Source organism: Pleurodeles waltl, chromosome 11 (genome assembly GCF_031143425.1).
Source record: "Pleurodeles waltl isolate 20211129_DDA chromosome 11, aPleWal1.hap1.20221129, whole genome shotgun sequence".
In the NCBI taxonomy this organism is placed as follows: Eukaryota; Metazoa; Chordata; class Amphibia; order Caudata; family Salamandridae; genus Pleurodeles; species Pleurodeles waltl.
Genome location: NC_090450.1, coordinates 29344290 through 29363021, shown reverse-complemented (window position 1 = coordinate 29363021; position 18732 = coordinate 29344290). Strand labels below are relative to the sequence as shown.

General features: G+C 43.5%; 1 protein-coding gene across 1 annotated transcript in view; it reads right to left on the bottom strand.

Annotated features, from left to right (window-relative positions):
* LOC138265293 (cytochrome P450 2J5-like) overlaps positions 1–18732 on the bottom strand; it is a 272214-nt gene that overhangs the window by 136827 nt on the left and 116655 nt on the right. Inside the window, exons 3-4 of the mRNA XM_069212899.1 lie at positions 13759–13908; positions 1041–1201 (exon numbers count right to left, since the gene is read on the bottom strand). Coding sequence (XP_069069000.1) covers positions 1041–1201; positions 13759–13908 — 311 coding nt within the window. The remainder of the gene's footprint in view (positions 1–1040; positions 1202–13758; positions 13909–18732) is intronic.

The following is an 18732-nucleotide window of genomic DNA, read 5'->3' as shown; positions in this document are numbered from 1 at the left end:
AAAACTAACTCACTGCAGGTAATAAAGAATTTGTAATGACTGAAGTGGGAGTCCTCAGCGTGACCGCTCTGAGTGCAGGGTATCCGTTCACTGTGCACGCGGAAGGGAGACCCCTGACCAGCAGCTGAGGAATGCTAAGAATGAGAGGAATGCGCTCACCACTGACAGGAGACGTGTGAGACCCGTGGCCTCTAGGGGACGCGGCCTGACACTGCACATCACTTAGATGTGAGCGTGGTGTGTAAATGAATCCACTGCAGCGGGAGAGCCCCCATCTAGTGGGCCTGATGTGAATTCAGCAAAGCTGAGGTACAGAACATGCGGCCGTGAGAAGCCTGACTGAACACTACCTGCACGGGCTGAAAAATGCTTGTTATCAACAATCTGGGCAGTACAGTGAGGAAGCAAACACTAGTACCCAGCAATCACCTACATATAAATATACAACGAATAAAATACCATCACACAAGCAAACAAGTTCATAAAAGTATCAAGGAAAAGCACTCATCTGGCTGCTGAGCTTTTCCTTGACACTGCCTATATATGGGACACTCTCTAAGGTTGTGCGAGTTTACATACGACTCTTGGGAGTTGTAGTCTTTGTTGTTGATTAAGGCTGCTGAGTAGAAAATAAAGAAAATAGAAAGCACAATCCGAGCCTCTAATCCTGACACAGAATTAGCTTGCGCTCCCTTGGAGATGAAGTTCACAGAGGAGCTCCAGATGGTGATGGAGGGGGTGGGAAGCATTGCAGCTGTTAGTGCAAAAGATTCAGTGACACCGGGGCCTAAGGGTATGTGAAGTACAGTGAACCCCACTGGTGGAGATTTACATTGCTGGCATTAAGGCCCATGACTCACTTGCTAAGCCTCTGCCACAGAACAAAAAAAGGGCAGCAAAGGGAGAATAAATATATCACTTTTTTGTTATCCAGTTGACCTGCTACTTCACTCCTTTGTGTCATAGTTTACAGCAGATGATATAAGTGCAGGCAATACAGTGAAGTCTAAAACATTTATTATGGGTAAAAGGGTACTCACCCTGGCCCACACAGAACCTAGAAATCTTGCAGTGGAATTACTTCCTTCAATGAACTGGTGAAAGCCATTGTCATCTTTAGAGAAGTGGTGCCCAAAAACAACAGCAGAGGTCACATTGGCAACTGATTGGGCGAGGATGGGTTCAGGATCCAAAGCTATCCCTGAGAACACAGGAGGAAGTGTCAGGGTTTACTGAATAAGACTACTGATTATATGTGTAGTAGGGATAGAGGTTTAGACATGAAGTAGGACATAATTCACAAAGGATCTGGGCTTAAGGTCAGAAATTCACTCATGTGATCTAATGCCTACATTGTGAGAGAATATATGAGTTTTATGGAACTCTAAAAGAATTCCAAAAATAACAACTGCTTGGAATCTGTGACTGACACTATTTTCCTCGAGTATTTACATGCATCTGCATTATTTAGGTTTTGCCTAGTGTCGCAACCCCTCATAACCCTTGGAACTACCCTTGCAACCCATGGCCTCTAAGGTGGCAAAAGCTGAGCCAAGAACACTGGAGAGGCTCTTCATTCCTCATTGTTCTCCGATTTTTCATTGTACCAATAGTAAAAATATTTTATTTTTTTCCACTGGTATATTAAAATATGGAGCACATTTAGGGCCATAGGACCACTGCCTACTCTGAAAGAATATTATTGGGAGCATTCACAAAGGGGACCCCTTCCCGTTTGCGAATGAGTTACCATCCACTTCAAGTGGATGGTAACTGCGAGATGATTTGCGACCGCTTTCGCGGTCACAAATCAATTTACATCGTGGTGCGAGTCGCAAATAGGAAGGGAACACCCCTTCCTATTTGCGAGTCGGAAACACATGTTGCGAGTCGCAAAATGTGTTTCTGCATCGCATGAGGGCATTAGCGCCTCGCAAACGGCGTTTTTCACCGTTTGCGAGGCGCTAATGCCTTGCTACATCTGGCCCTAAGTTGGTACACAGCCTTTGGTGGCAGCTATAGTAAGTAAGGTTTTTAATGTATGTATATTGTGTGTGCTTCTAGGAGAGAGTGTGTTTATGTGAAAGAGAGCATGTGTATATGTGAGCATGTGTGTCCGTATATGTAAGAACGGGTGTGTGAGTGAAAGTGAGAGAGAGTCCTTGACAGGTAATGAGTGTGAAATTGTGTGAGATTAAGTGTCAGTAAGTATGACTGAGTGAGATTAAAAGTGAATGGGTGAGAATAAATAAGAATTAGTTTAAATGTAAGAGTGTGGCTGAGAGGGTGTGAGTGAGAATGAACGTACAAGAGTGTGAATGAGAGAATGAGTGTAAGTGAATGTGAGTGTGAGAATGTGATTCAATGCATGCAAGTTTGTTGTTGATCCTGGCATTTTGATTGTAATTTTTGTCTTATACAGACAATCAGGGTATAATATTGTCACAGGCATACTTGATGCAATTCTCAGCATGAGAGACACCTGTGACAAACACCTTCCTCTAGCACACTACAGGGTATTAATGACTTAAAGGTGCCAATTGTAAAATACTGGCACTGGCATACAAGAGCTAATTAATGGTTGTGGGGCACCCGTGTAAAAATATTGACATGCTTGTGGAAATTCTATGCATGTGGGCACTCAAGGCAAAATGCTGGTGTTATCACACAAGAGGTAGTAATTCTTATCCTAAAGGTGGTCAACCTGGCATATGGAAATGTGGCAACAATAACAAACTGCTTGCCCTGACATGCTGAGGTAATGTTTGACATACGGGTCACTTATGGTGTATGGGCAGCATAAACAGCAAAATTCTGGCACTAGCATATTTTATGTCATTTTTATTTAAGGGGTACCCATGGCATGTGCCATCACCCATGACAATGGCCCTGGCACAATGGAAGTAATGTATTTCATATGGGGCACCCAAAGCACATTTTGCAAAAACTCATGGGAAATGTCAAGTTTCATTGATTTGCATGAAATGAACAAATTTGAATATTTAGTGACTACGCAGTCAGAGCCTATGCCATTCTAGAAAAATTATGTTACAATTATGCTTTGAAATGCTGGGGCAGATTTAAGAAATGTGGTGCTGCTCCCAGTTCAGCAGCCCTTTTCTTCAGCCACTTAGCGCCCCCTACCACCACGTGTGTGCTGTATTTAAAATACGGCGCACCATGCCGCCGGGTAGAGGGCAACATTTTTGCGCTAACCCTGAACAGTACATAGGGGCCCCTTGTAACCAATGGTGTGCACCCTTTTAACGACTGCTCTAAGCAGGCGTTAAAAGTAGCCACAAAAATATGACACAGTGGAATCTCTTAGACAGGGGACCACCCCCTTTGCATACATTATGCATGGTGCATGCATATTGTGGCTTAAAGACTTCCAAAGAGGTGCAATGCATGCATTGTGGCACTTCATAAATATGGCACAGCGATTTTTGAAACCTAATGCCACATTAGCGTAAAAAAATTATGCTAATGTGACACTAGTGATTCTTAAATCTGGGCCGTAGTATTTCGCCACATTCTTTTTTCTTGGGGGAGCTCTTACTTCATGCACTTGATCTTTGTTAAGCAGGTTCTACATTTTATTATAGTGAGATAAAGCAGTGGCCGGACACTGTGAAAGCTGAATTAATTACTACTGAAATTCGGATTGATTAATGTTTGAGGGTTACAAGAATTAGGCTAACATAGAAACTGGCGTGTTTTGGATAATGTGCACACTTGAGTAGCCACTATTACGCGTATGGCAGCTAATAAAGAATTCGTACTTAAGGTTTAAATAATGTGCACATGTAGAATAAAATGTATTAGTGGAACACAATAAAGTATTAATATTATGTATTTGTCTAAGAATATATGAGTATTTATTACCTATAGAGGTTTGGGTCTAAGTCGACTAATCCCCATGTTAAGTTTCATGGCATAAATAAATGTTGTAAATGTTTTGTGAAAGCCGAGAATTAATGTTGTTCATTGTTCACACAGCGCTGACCAAGCGATTTGTAAATGTCTTAAACTTTCTCATGAGAACTGCTTGCTGTAATGTTCTGTTACTAGATGTTGATACATTGTAATTTTGATATGTTAGAAGCAAAGGTTCTCAGGAGCTGATAATGGCCACACTACTTCACCTGTGATGTGCAACAAAAGTTACCTGACGAAACTGGTGACAGGAACAGGAGAAGAGGAGCCAGTAATCAACGTGTGAAAGACTGTCTAGCTATAATATAGATTTTGAATTTAGAGACTATTGGTCTTATTGTGAACGTACGATTTCCTGACCAATGACAGTGCGAGAAAATGCTTTATGGACTTTAGTATATCCAGACTACACTTGTGTTAGAAATGGGGTCACTCGTTGGCAGAGGTATACAACCTTGTCCAAGTAGGGACCACAATCCTAGTCAGGGTAAGTCACACACAATCCAAAGTATCCTTTGCCCACCTTCTAATAGCTTGGCACTGATCAGCCAGGCTTAACTTATAAGGCAATGTGTAAAGTATTTGTGCAACAAATCATACAGTAACACAGTGAAAACACCACAAAAATCCACCACACAGGTTTAGAAAAATATATGATATTTATCTGGTTAAATTAAGGTCAAAACAATAAAGAGTCAATAAGCACAAGTTGAGATATCACTTTTGCAAGATTAAAAAAAGAGTCTTAAATCTTGAAAATCAACCGTTGTCTCTTGTTTGCACAAAGTATCTGGTTTGCGACAAACAATAACACACATAAAGACCACAGAGGAGGAGATGCGTGGAAAAATAGGGTGTACGTCAGATTTTTCAGCACCGCACAGACGATGCATCATTTCTCTTCACGCTGCAAGGGGCTTTGCATCAATTTCCAGCGCGAAGTCTTGGTTACTCGCTGCGATGAGGCGATCTTTTTGACACTCGGGGACGATGCAGGGAAAATTGTGGGCATGTGTTGCATCGATCTGCATCGATCTGGTAGGTGATGCATTTAATTTTCTGTCTCACTGCAGGTGCTGCGTCGATTCTTCACTAGGGAAGTCGGGCTGCATCGTTTTGGTTCAGCTGTGCGTCGATACGGTAGGCTGTGCGTCGAATTTCCGGCTGCAAGGCAGGCACTGCATCGATTCTTCACTCGGGAAGTTAGGCTGCGTCGTTCCGGCTCAGCTGTATGGTGATTTCTCTGTCGCAAAACAGATGTGCCTCGTCTCCAGCAGGCTGTGCATCGATTTTCGGTGCACAAGGAGTTTCCTAAACAGATTAATTATTTTTGACCCTGAGACATCAGAAAACAGCAGGCCAGCTCAATCCAAGCCCTTGGAGAGCACTTCTCAGCAACGTCAGAGGGCAGCAGGGCAGCAGCAGGGCAGCAATCCTTTTCAGCAAAGCAGTCCAGACTTAAAAGAGTGGTTGTGAAGTGCACGAGGTCCCCTTTCAGTACAGGTCTGTCTGCCAGGGTCCCAGTAGGGGGTTTGGCAGTCCATTGTGTGAGGGCAGGCCGCTAGCCTTTGAAATGTAAGTGTCAGGCCCTCCACCCTTCCAGCCGCGGAAGACCCATTCAGTATGAAGATGAGTGCAGGTGTGATGGAGTATCCTGTGTTTGTGGGTGAAATGCACAAGGGAGCTGTCAACAAGCCCAGCCCAGACATTGATTGGACACAGGCTGTAAGGCACAGATGGATTTTAAGTGCAAATAAATGCTCACCTTCTAAAAGTGCCATTTCTACAATGGTAACATAAAATCCAAACTCACCAAAAAGCAGGATTTTCTATTACTATTCTGGCCATACTAAATATGACCTGGTTACTCCTTTCTGATCAGAATGACCCACTCAAACAGTATACGTGGGTAGCCCTAATGCTAGCCTGTGAAAGGAGCAGGCCTCACCGTACTGGAAAACGATTTTAGGAGTTTTACACTACCAGGACATATAAACCACACATGTACATGTTCTGCCTTTTACCTACATAGCACCCTGCCCTATGGGTTACCTAGGGTCTACCTTAGGGGTGACTTATATGTACAAAAATGGGGGTTTAAGGCTCAGCAAATACCTTTAAATGCCAAGTCGAAATGGCAGTGAAACTGCACACACAGGCCTTGCAAAGGCAGGCCTGAGACCTGACTAAGGGGCAACTTATGTGGGTGGCACAACCAGTGCTGCAGGCCCACTAGTAGCATTCCATTTACAGGCCCTGGGCACATGTAGTGCATTTTACTAGGAACTCACAAGTAAATCAAATATGCCAGTTGGGAATGAACCATTGGTACCATGTTTAAAGGACAGAGCATGTGCACTTTAGCACTGGTTAGCAGTGGTAAAGTGCGCAGAGTCGTAAAACCAGCAAAAACTGTGTAGGAAAAGTGGAGGGAGGCAGGCAAAAAGTTGGGGGATGACCACCCTAAGGCTGTCAGGTCTAACAAATTGGAAGAAGGAAGTCAGTCGCTTTCCCCCGCCGTTGCTTGTCCTTTCGAGTTGCTTTTTTATTCTAGTCCTGTTCAGGTTCAGTCCCTGTCCTTTGTCAGTCAGTTCAGGAGCTGAGCAGTTCCTGATGTCACTTTCCCTCATAACCTCCTGTTAGACTTTAAAGTTTATGCACGGTCATCCCCCGTCTTTTGGCCTCCTGCCTCCTGTTTTTTCTGACCTGTTGCTGTTGGCTTTTGAACTCTGAGCACTTTACTACTGCTAACCAGTTGCTAAAGTACATATGCTCTCTGTGTAAATTGTATGGTTAATTGGTTTATCCATGATTGGCATATTTGGTTTACTAGTAAGTCCCTAATACAGTGCACTAGAGGTGCCCAGGGCCTGTAAATCAAATGCTACTTGAGGGCCTGCAGCACTGGTTGTGCCACCCACATTAGTAGTTCTGTGATCATGTCTCAGACCTGCCACTGCAGTGTCTGTGTGTGCAGTTTTAACTGTAAATTTGACTTGGCAAGTGTACCCACTTCCCAAGCCTAAACCTTCCCTTTCCTTACATGTAAGGCACCCCTAAGGTTGAACCTAGGTAACTCAAAGGGCAGGGTGCAGTGTATGGTGAAGGTAGGACATATAGTAAGGTGTTTTGTATGTCCTAACAGTGAAATATTGCTAAAGTCATTTTTCACTTTTGAAAGGCCTCCCCCTCTCATAGGTTAACATGGGGGCCACCTTTAAATCTGATGAAAGTGTAGATTCCCTTTGGGAGTGGATAGACATATGGAGCTTGGGGTCTCTGAGCTCACAATTTAAAAATACATTTTTAGTAAATTTTAAGATTGTGTGTTTGAAAATGCCACTTTTAGAAAGTGAGCATTTTCTTGCTTATACCATTTCTGTGACTCTGCCTGTTTGTGGATTCCCTGTCTGGGTCAGTTTGACAGTTGGGCTGGTTGTACCTCACACCAGACAGTGACACAAAGGGACCTGGGGTGTAGGCTGCATTTCCTGATGAGCCATCTGTGGTAGCACAAAAGGGGAGGAGTGGTCACTCACACCTGAAAGGGATGTGCCTGTCCTCACACAATGCAGTCTCCAACCCCCTGGTGAGTGTCTGGGGCCTGGCCTGGGCAAGGCAGGATGTCACATTCAAAAGAGACTTTACTTTGAAGTAGGCCTACTTCAAAAGAGAAATTGGGTATAAGAAGAACACCCAAAACTACAGACTTTAGAATACCTCTGGAAACCAAGAGGAACCTGTACCTGGAGACGAGCTGAAGAGATGAAGAAGAAAAGCTGCCCTGCCTGTGACTATGCCTTGTGGAGCTATCCTGCAGTTGCTGCTTCTGCCAGAGTAAGAGGACAAAGACGTCCTTTGTGTTGCCTTCCTTCTTGTGAAGATCTCCAAGGGCTTGAGTTAGAGTTTGCCTCCTGTTGTTTGAAGTCTCAGGGACAGCAAAGACTTCTCTCTGCCAGCACCTGGAATCTCTGGAGAGACTCCTACTCTGCCAAGTGGTGCCCATCCAGTTCTTGGGACCCTGAAAGGAGAAGCTGGCAGCCTAAGGGGAAGAAATCCACGCACAGAACGCCGTGTGGGGAAAAGATCGACACGACTCCAATCTGCGGCCGAAAAATCGGCGCGCCACTGGCTTCGCGGCTGAAAATCGACGCTCGCATGCAACGCGACCTGAAGATCGATGCACGGAGGTGAAGAAACGACATGCAGCATTGCTAACGGAGGAGGGTGATATCGCAACCTGCGCTGCATGGTTTTGGATCATCGTGCGGCTGGATTTCCGACGCAAACACCGCTGGGCGTGTAAAAATAATGCAAGGCCTGCCTGGACCCAAGAGTGCTGACCGGATCAACGCATCGCTCTCCTGCAGAGAGAAGAAACAACATGCCCCAACCCGACGAAAGGAGAAACGATGCAAGGTTTCATCGTAAGTGAAATCGACGCATCGCAAGCCCTTTTTGATGCACACTCGCCCGTGCAGGGTTATTTTTGACGTGCCCAAGGTACATTTTCACGCTAACAGTGTTAGTGTGTGTTTAAAACTACATGAAGACTCCTTTTGCTTTTCAATTGATACCTTGACCTTTTTGTTTAGAGTTATGTTATCAGTGGCACCGCGCTAAGGCGTCAACTCATACAACAAAGATAAGCAAACTGTAGATGCTCACATTAGAAATTACCGTCCCAAGCATGCAGTGTTATCTATTGTTTTGGAACAACCTACGTCAGGGGTCCAATTAGATCTGTATAAATACATCACACTTTAGACAGATAATCAGAGGGATTCCGACCAGATACCATTGCTGCTATCGATGCTGCACGTGGCCTTGACGCTGACCGGGACTTCGTGTTCTTCCGAAGTTTGAGCTCAAGACCTCATTCAAGATAACCAGGGTTGGGGACTCCTTCCCGGGACATGGCATTGGCAGATTAGGTTTAACATACCAAGCTCTCCTTTAGGTAGAAGGTTAGGCATATCATGATAGGGTATTAGGACGTTTTACACACTTCATGTCTTTTTGTATTATTGCAAGATGGTGGGGGTCTTTATAATAATGACTCTTGTCTTTACCATTCTGTTCCTTGCACTGTTCATTATCCTAATCATTGAAGCCCATATAACTTATCGCAGATTGCAGTTGTGTGAAATAAAAACTATTAAAACCTTACTGCATCTTCGTCATTGCCTGTGTTTGATTGAGACATGAAGTATCTGTGAGAAAGGGGTAATCTTTGTTTAACCACAACATTCCCTGAGATGCCATACTTCTGAGTCCATGCGAAAAGGCTGCCGCAAATCATCTTTGACTGTCTGGGTTGTTGGTGAGGCACTGCTAGTGAGCCAGAAGGGTTGGGATCACAGTTGTAACTTGTTGTAGGATAGGCATAGTCACCTACAAACATAAATACTGTCATCTTTAAACGTGCAGTCATGCCCAGAGCAAAAGTCCAACTACGACAACTTGTGTATTGTGGATTTTTGTCATTTTGGTCTTGTTTTGTTTAGATAAATATTTCCTATTTTTCTAAACATGTGTTGGTCATTTTGTAGTGGTTTCATTAAGCTACTGTGTGTGTTGATATAAATACTTTACACCTAGCACTCTGAAGTTAAGCCTACTGCTCGTGCCAAGCTACCAAGTGGGTAAGCAAGGGTTAGGTGAGGGTGATTCTCTTTTACCCTGACTAGAGTGAGGGTCCTTGCTGGGACAGGGGATAACCTGACTGCCAACCAAAGACCCCATTTCTAACACCACCCTTTTGGAGTAATTGTGTTAATGCTGATTCCTTGTTTCATGACCTTTAAGCTGGTTCAGCTAACTTAGAGTCCAACCGTGGCTGAGCCATTTCCTCTAACTGTCCCGTTGCTGATGCTGACCAGAAGGATGTTCAACTGAAAATGAGAAATCGCAGCTTGCTGATCTATTCAGGAGGGGTATAATAAAATGCTATTGCTTCTGTTAAAGATTGTTGTTCTTCTTTTTAGGTACCAACTGCTATTTTGCTACAGCCCTAGTTAGATGTTTTCTGAATTAATTTTTGACTAAATTATAAAGTACAAACATGCCATTCAAGGTGCTTACAAATGTCATTAACTAAGAATTGACGTTGTTCACCTGTTGTGTCTAGATGTATTCTATCTCTGAGTTGCAGTTATTGATGCTACTAGTTTGTTGTAACTCTTGAAAGTTTAATCATCAATTCATTAGTTAAATTGAGATTTTTTCAATGTTTTGGTCAGCCTGTGTTGTTTGTACATGCTTATCATTTGGGTTTGAGACTCATCTACATGATATTAGCATTGTTAATACAGGGAAATAAATCTCCTAATTTTACTATAAGATATGGTTATTCATGGCCACATGGGTCATGGTGCGTACATTTTATTGACTCCAAAATGATAAAGATGTTAAAAAGGAAATTTAGCTGTATTGCTCATTGAAATTATGATCTATGGTGGAATCACTCTAAGCATAGTCAAAAGGTCCATTGAACTTCTAATGGGTCCCCTATAAATAAATTACTGATGACCAAATAGGGCCAGACACGCTCACAGATTTTGGTAGCAGAGTCAGATGGTTAGTCTCCTTGAGAGGCTACCATAATTTTCCAGTTGTTGAGAAAAGGGTCGGATGGTACGTCTCCTTAAGAGGTCACCATAAATTTATTAGATAGTGGTAGCAGTAATGGAGTGGGGTGTCTTCTTAAGAGATCATTATGATTTCCCAGATATCACAGCCATAGGGGGTCATTTTCACCCCGGCGGTCAGTGGTAATGTGGAAGGTGGTAACTCCAACAGACTAGCGGTACATACCACCACATAATGACATTGGCGGGTTGGCTGAAGCCAACCCACCAATGTACCACTCCGACCCCCATGGAGGTAGCAGCCGCCGGGCTGGCGATGAGAATCTCCAGCCCGATGGCTGCTATTGTACGGCTCAGGCATTTTGACCCTGCCTACCACAATGGTTTTCGTGGCATTCATAACACCACGAAAACCATGGCGGTATGCCCTATCAGTGACAGGGAATTCCTTTCCTCTCACTGATAGGAGGCCCTCTCCCCCCAACAACTCTGCAGATGCCCTCCAAACCCCCATTCCACTCCCCCTTCCAATCCCCCACCCCCTACACATACACACACGCAGACACACACCACGCATACACACACCCACTCACACAGGCATACACGCATTCATACACGCATGCATCCATTCATTCATGCACACATTCACACTGACACGCAGACACGCATTAACATATCCATTCATAGACGCATTCTCACATATGCATACATGCACGCCCACAACACTACACATGCATTTGCATTCACGCACACACTCACACATTCATGTACCCCCCCCACACACACACAACACCCAACACCCCACTCCCCTGTCAGAAACCCAACTTACTTGGATCCAGGGGGTCTTCCGGCAGGGAACGGGACGAGGCGCTGCTACCGCCAGCAGTGCCCACCAGCAGAACACTGCCAGGCCATATATTTGTCATAATACGGCTGGTGGTGGTCTTCTGGCGTGGTGCTGCTGGTGGTAGCAGTGCCACCTTAACGCCGTCCGGCAGCATGGCCACAGCCGGATTTCCGTCTTTCTTGTGGCAGAAATCCGGCTGTGGTCAAAATTTGGCAGACGGATGTTAGCCACGGCGACGGTCTTTTGGCGACCATTGCCGCGGTGGTAGGCGGTACTTACCTCCAAAGTCATAATTAGGGCCATAATATTCCAGACCTCTGTAGTGGAAACAAAAGATTATGTCGCCCTAAGAACGTACCATGACTTTCCCAGAACTTTGGATGTTGGCCAATGATCATTTGAAGATGTTCTCAATGTTACTAGTGAGTGTTTGAATGGAGCAGGTTTTGCGCATGCACGGCTTAAGCAAATCGCAGGTGAATTATGATGTTAGAGAGTGAATAGGGAGTTTGCATACGCCAGTGAAGTTTTTTAGGGCATTTGTGTACTCCAAAGAGTGTGTGTAGGGAAGTCGTCGAACTTCACATGTGTGTGGCACTTTGTGCTAAAAAATTGCCCATGTGGTCATTGATATACGGACCCTGCGTGGTCTAAGACTCCGGAGTATTGGGTATCGTATAAGTATAGACGATACTTGGGTGGATGTTGTAATTTGTCTGTTTAATACTGCAATTGGGCGTGGTTGACAAACTCAGAGTGCGTGTTGAGGGGAGTGTTAGTTTTCGATGGAGATTTGGTGAATCATATGTGCACCAGGAGGACCCAAAGATCAGTTGAGAGTAAAATTTGCTAGTCGAATTTTGCTTGTGTGTCAGGGAAACTAAGATAGAAGGAGTATCTGTTAGAGCTAAATGCTGCAGTTGAAATTTCAGTAAGGTTTCTGAAGTGATTGTGTTACCTACCTTGATTTTATTTAGTGCTCGCAATATTTGCATTTATTTTTGCACAGATCTGTATTGAGGAAGACAAGCTGAAGGGCTTTGCCAGCCACTATACGTGTGAGTGTGACGTCACTAGAGCCACACTGGGATAGGTTGGTTGGTCAGAAAGGCCGCAAACGGATTGGTGGACCACCGTGAAGCATCATTGGATGAGGAGACAGACAAAAAGGATTTTGAGATAGAAATTTACTTCCTGATTCGATTGAAGAGTAGCGTCAGATACAGAAATTAAATTCTTCATAGCTTTAAAGAGTGCTCTAAGGGGAAATGTGTTAATTCCAGTTAAAGTAGGAGAAGTTGCACCCCCAGAAGGTACACCCACATGCATTGTATTCGAAGAACAAGGTGCTGCGCCATGTCTTTGGTTAAAACAATGGTGCAAAGAGACAGAGAAAGAAGGGAGTTTAGCGTTTCCTGCCCATGGAACATTTAATTTGAGAATCTTAGAGAATCTGAGTAGAGTACTTTATGATTCAACACCTCCTCCGCGACCTGCACAATTTGAAGCTTTAGCTATTTGGGAATTAGTGGCCAGACAGCAACAGCAACAGAAATTTGAGAGAAGAATGAGAAAAGCTGAGACATCTTTAGCTGAAGCAAGATGGGATAGTGAGCAAAAATGTTGGAGAACTGAGACTTTACAGGGAACGAAGAAGTTTCCTGCAATTACACAAGAAAATGAAAACCATGCCAGAATGAGTACCAAAAAGATGGATTTGTATCCTTCTGAGGAAAGGAAGCAGATTTTAAATAATCTAGAAAATCTTTGACCTATGATGAGGAATCATACAATGATGAGTTTATTTTGCAGCTACTCAGAAGTCGTCCCCCACCATATGCAGCACATTAGACAGGTCCGAGTACTAGTGCAGATCCTATAGCTCCAGTATATATTGAAACTACACGAAGGCAAGTACAGGTTAGCCACAATGTTCCTACCACTTCTATAGTTCAGACACCTATGCTGCAGGTTGACATGCTGAGAGTTCATCCAGAGATAACTATTGTAACTCCAATATTGCCAATTTTTTTTAAACTGACGTAGTGTTCATTTTGTAGTGGTTTCATTGTATTACTGTGTGTGTTGGTACAAATACTTTACACATTGCTTCTGAGTTAAGCCTGCAAGCTTGTGCCAAGCTATCAAGTGGGAGAGTGGGGGTTAACTAGGTGTGTTTCTCCTTTGCCCTGACTAGAGTGAGGGTCCTTGATTGGACAGGATGTAACCTGACTGCCAACCAAAGGCCCCATTTCTAACACTCTTCAATTCTTATAGCATGGATAGCCACTTAAAAGATCACATTTCTGCATGTTAGCATTTTTTAAAGCGAATACAGAAAGGGACAATGGTTGGTTTACATCCTTTATATGAACAAATATTTACCTTTATTTGAAGCAAAACTCTCCACCAGATTTTGCGCCACTTCAGCTATCTGTCCTTCAAGACTTTTCTTCCCGAGACCCAGGTTCCGCAAAATCATGAGGCTGAAGCGTCTTTGCTGCTTCCAATTCTCTCCAGATGAAAAAACAACACCTGAGAGGAATAACTCAGGTTAATGTTTCTTTAAAGTGCCTTTTTCATATGATTCTACTGACATAACACTATAATGCATTGTACAGTGATATAAAGCTTTTGTTATCGAAAGCACACATTATAGTATTTCAAAAGATATGCTGCTACTCACTTATATTGGCATAATAGTCAATCATTATGAAATCAAAAGTGAGAATGTAAAGATAATGTGTGATCAATACAATTACGAATAAAGCTGTTGCACAAGGCACGGAAGAGCTGTCTTGCATATGAGACCTGTGAGTGTTTGGATTACTTACCACTAATCTTCATTACATTCAATCTCCCTTCCTTACCTCAGTATTTATATCAGTGAGAAGGTATCCACCATCCAAGGGCAGATGTTATGTGGGAAGTCTCTAAAAATTTCCTAATTTGGTCTTTTTCATTTTTAAGATTTAAAAATGGCCCGCCTACCATCTCCATTTGTTCAAAAGGGAGGACTCATTGAGCAATTCCACCAGCAACAAAAATGGAATGAAATATAGGGCGAAGCAAGGTAAAATAGCAGAATAACCTTCGTCTCGGGGTTTCATGGATACTACTCCCCTGCATGGCTGTCTGAAGGTATGGTGAGTTACACACTCACCAGGGGGTGGCCAGTGATAAGCCTACAACAAATTCACTCTGAAGAAATTGCGGCACCAAAGTTTTGGCTGTTTGAAAGGCAGAAAACATTCAATTCCTGATACCAGCCCTGCAAGAAGTCTTGGTGATGGCCTTAAGCGTTCCCAGTTCGAAGTCTAAAGAATGCACAGATGAACATGGTCTACGAACAAGAGAATCCCAAACGCTGATCGTCTCCTCTTTCACACATAGTTTGAGATTTTGGTAGGAAACAGCTGAGAGTAAAGGCTACAAAAGAGAGCAGGGGTGAAGTTTTATCAACTGTACTAGAAGCACTGTTTGCAGGAACATAAAATATTAAATATTCCTGGCATAGGAAGGAATTGTTATTTATGTGTCTAATTTGCCTGTGGATTAGAGCAAGCAGCCTGGAATTCAGAGGTAAGGGGAAAGGCAAAAAGCAGACATGAAGGTCAAGGTGCCAACAGAACATTTACCCAGGTAAATCTCCACTGTGAAGCTGAAGGAACGTCTTGAGTTTATTCGCAAAAAATGTAGATCACTAGTATACTGAGCTCGCTGCAATTTGCCCTTAAAATGGGAGGTGTCCAGACAGGTTTGCCATTGGACAAACACATTGTAAGATAAGATGTATAGTGTACCAGGATGAAGAAGTTCAAAAAGAGATATACCAATGATGCTTGTTGCACTCAACATTGAAAAAGTCTTTGATAGTTTGGACTAGACCTTTCTGTCTTGATATAGATGATATAGATATAGATGGGCCTCATGCACAATATAGTCAGATAGTTATGGCAATTTATCATCAGACCATCATAAGAATAACAACAAAGTTTGCCATTCATGAACTTTCGTATTATTCACAGGCACCCATCAGAGATGTCCACTTTCCCTGTTAAACTTCGCTCTTTGTGTAGAATCATTTGTCTCAGGTATACAACACTCCAGGGCTACATATGGACTTACATTTCATTCAAATGCATATATAAAATTGCCCTTTATTCAGCTGACATTCTTCTAACTCTTGTAGCCATGAAACATCATTCTCTGAAGTCATGCAGCAACTACAGGCACTTGAAGAAGTATCTGCTTACAAGATCAATGTGAAAAAAATCTGAGGATTTGAACCTTAATCTGCTTTCACACAAGTTGTTAAACATGGACAACAAGTTCCCATTTTGCTGGGTCTTTTCACATATTAATACCTGGACATTACAAGTAGTGCACACCTAGCAGCCTATTCAGGGTCAACTTTCCTCCCTTACTAGAAGAATTTAGAAAGACTAGGCGGGCAATTCCGTATATTACATGCAAAGTCTGAATTTATATGGTCTGCCGATAAAGGTAGATTACAATTTATCGCACAGATACAAAAATTGGTGTCTGAATTTCCTTAGGGCTTCACTAGACTGAGCGTGCCTCTTGCAACAAACAAAATTGAGAGGAGGCATAGGCTTGCTTGATCTGTACTATACAGATAGCCAATTAAGGTATATTTCAGAATTATCTAAAATAGAGACAGTTCTAACACAGGCATTGATAGATCATACAATTGTGGCAGATCATTATCAGACCTGATTTGTTTACATTTAAATGAGATGCCAACAGATTCATAAGTGAGCTTGCATAAACACAACACTGCAGATATGGAACACACTAGCTGAGTAAATGGGCTTTACAACTTTCTGTCCCAGTATACAAACAACTGGAATGGAGAATGAGCCAGGACAGTACATGCAGAAGAACATTCAAATTAACCCTGAAACGCTACCATCAAATGATCAAGAACACCAAACACTCCTCTCTGGCAGACAACATCAATGCCAGCACCAACAGAAGAAAAAAAAACGTGCACTATTGTTAAAGATTCCACCTCACCACAGTCTACCTCCAGCTCGATCACCCCCTTGCAGGACCTCTTCAACAATCTCTCAATTCTTCAGCAACAAAATCACTGCCATTTACAGCAACTTTACAACCAGAAGTGACAGACCTACCCAAATGCTTCCCGATCTTATCCAAAGAACCAGTGTTAACCACATGGCTTGTCATCCCCCAGAAGAAACAGCTGCCACCATGAAGTCCATCCACTCAGGGGCCCCATCCGATACCTGCCCCACCACGCCTACTCCACAGGACTGCAACCCATCAGCGCCATCCTCTCTCCCATTCTGAATGCCTCCACCTCTTCCGTGACCTTGCCAAACCCTTGGAAGCATGCATCTGTACTCCCACTGCTGAAGAAACCCTTTGAGGACCCTTTAACGCTCGCCAACTACATGTAGATACACATGCTACCATTCTTGGCAATGGTCTTAGAGAAAACCATCAATAGGCACCTCACTGAATACCTAAATGACCACCAACTCTTCCACACCATTCAGTCCGATTTCAGACCCAACCCCATATGAAAACTTCCCTCATCCCTGCCATGGATGACATCCACCGGATTCTGTACAGAAGAGACATGGTGGCCCTTATCCTCCAATACCTCTCCACATTGTCTGATAGGGTCTCTCACACCAGTCTCATCGAATGCCTAAAAGTCACGAGGATCCAAGGAGACAAACTCCGATTAAACTGATCCTTCATGACTGAAAGGACCCAGTCAGTCAACCTGGCACTATACACATCATATGCCCACAACCTCATCCACAGGATCTTCTCTGAGACTGACCCTCTTCTATGCATGATCCCTGTAGCCTGCATCATCCACTTTAGAACATTAAAATCCTCTCCTCCAGAGATGACGCACAACTCATTGTCTCCCTCACGACAAGACACCAGTTACCTGGTGGCATCTATGTCAGACTAATGCCAGCTGAAGCCAGTGGGTTGGGCTTCCCTACTTGCCGGCCCGCAGAGAGGAAGGGCTAATGGTCAGGTGTGGCAGCAATGCAATGACTTCCCGATGAGGGATCCCCATTGCAGGCAGAGCTGAAGAGATGAGATATCAGAATGAGGTTGTTCGCAGTTTTGCTCAATGGTTTGAGGTATGGAGGACTGGGGGGAGCAGCTGAACGGCTCAGGAGGAGACACTGAGAATGATACATGGGGATTTGTTTCCCTCAACATGGTCTGGGATTGATGCTAGGGGACTTTAGACTTGCATTTAGCCCTATGGTAGGGATGCTATTTTCATACTGACTACACACATATAATAAAGCATGAAAGGAAACTCTATTGTTAAGGATTGCGTTGTGAAATTGGTACCACAGCTGCACTATAAGGATTAAAGTATAAGTATATAAGGGGTTTCCAAGTTTGTCACTCAGATTATCATTTTACACGACTTTGGTATAACGCTGCAAGTTATGAAACCACATACCGGGAGCAATTCTCCTAAAAAACCAGAAGCAGCCTGTGAGTTATACTGAAAGGAAAAAATATCTGTCCTACCTGGGACTTTAGAAATCTGTTTGGACTTTATAACTAAGTCTATGAGTTCAAAGTAACTCTCCAAAGATTTTCTGTCACAATTCACAGAGTCAGCTATCCAGGAAAGCTTTACAAGTTCAAGCTTGGCCATGAATACCACTTTAAATTCTAATGACCATGAGGTACCCTTAGACCAGGATAACTCTCAGCCGAATACAAAAACTTCTGAGGAGAGTGGTTTAGGGCTAGGTCAGGGGCTGCAGGATACTCAAGTGTAAATGCCAGAGAAAAGAAGAGAATATCCTCTTTTTGAAAAGCTTCCTTGCATGTAACTCTGAAACAAGGATAAGAAGAAGGGTTTTGGAACAGTACAGGACTCTTTTATTACTGCTGTTCTTCTGTCTTCAGGGTTAATGTTCCAAGCGAAGAGTTGCCTCCTCCAAATTTAGTTCATCCGACTTCTCAAACTGTTTCAACAAGCTCTTTGCCTGCTACATTTAAAGATTCTGTTGATCTCTAGCAGACCGTAGATTCTTAGGAACTGTTGAAACAATGTAGACCGCCGAAGTTCCGTCAGCCACAAGACCGCCACTGATGGCGGTCTACAGTCCGCCATATTATGACTGCTGGCGGCTCTCCTCCATAAATTGGTTGGTGCAATGGAGGCTGCTTCGTTGACACCGCTACGTCAACACAACACTGCCATGCCTATTACGACTTAGTAATAGGCATGGCAGTATTGTAGTTACAGGTGCTTGCAGTGGAGGAAGCGGCATGGACCCCGTTCTCTCCCGGATGACCACCGCAACCACCAGGTAA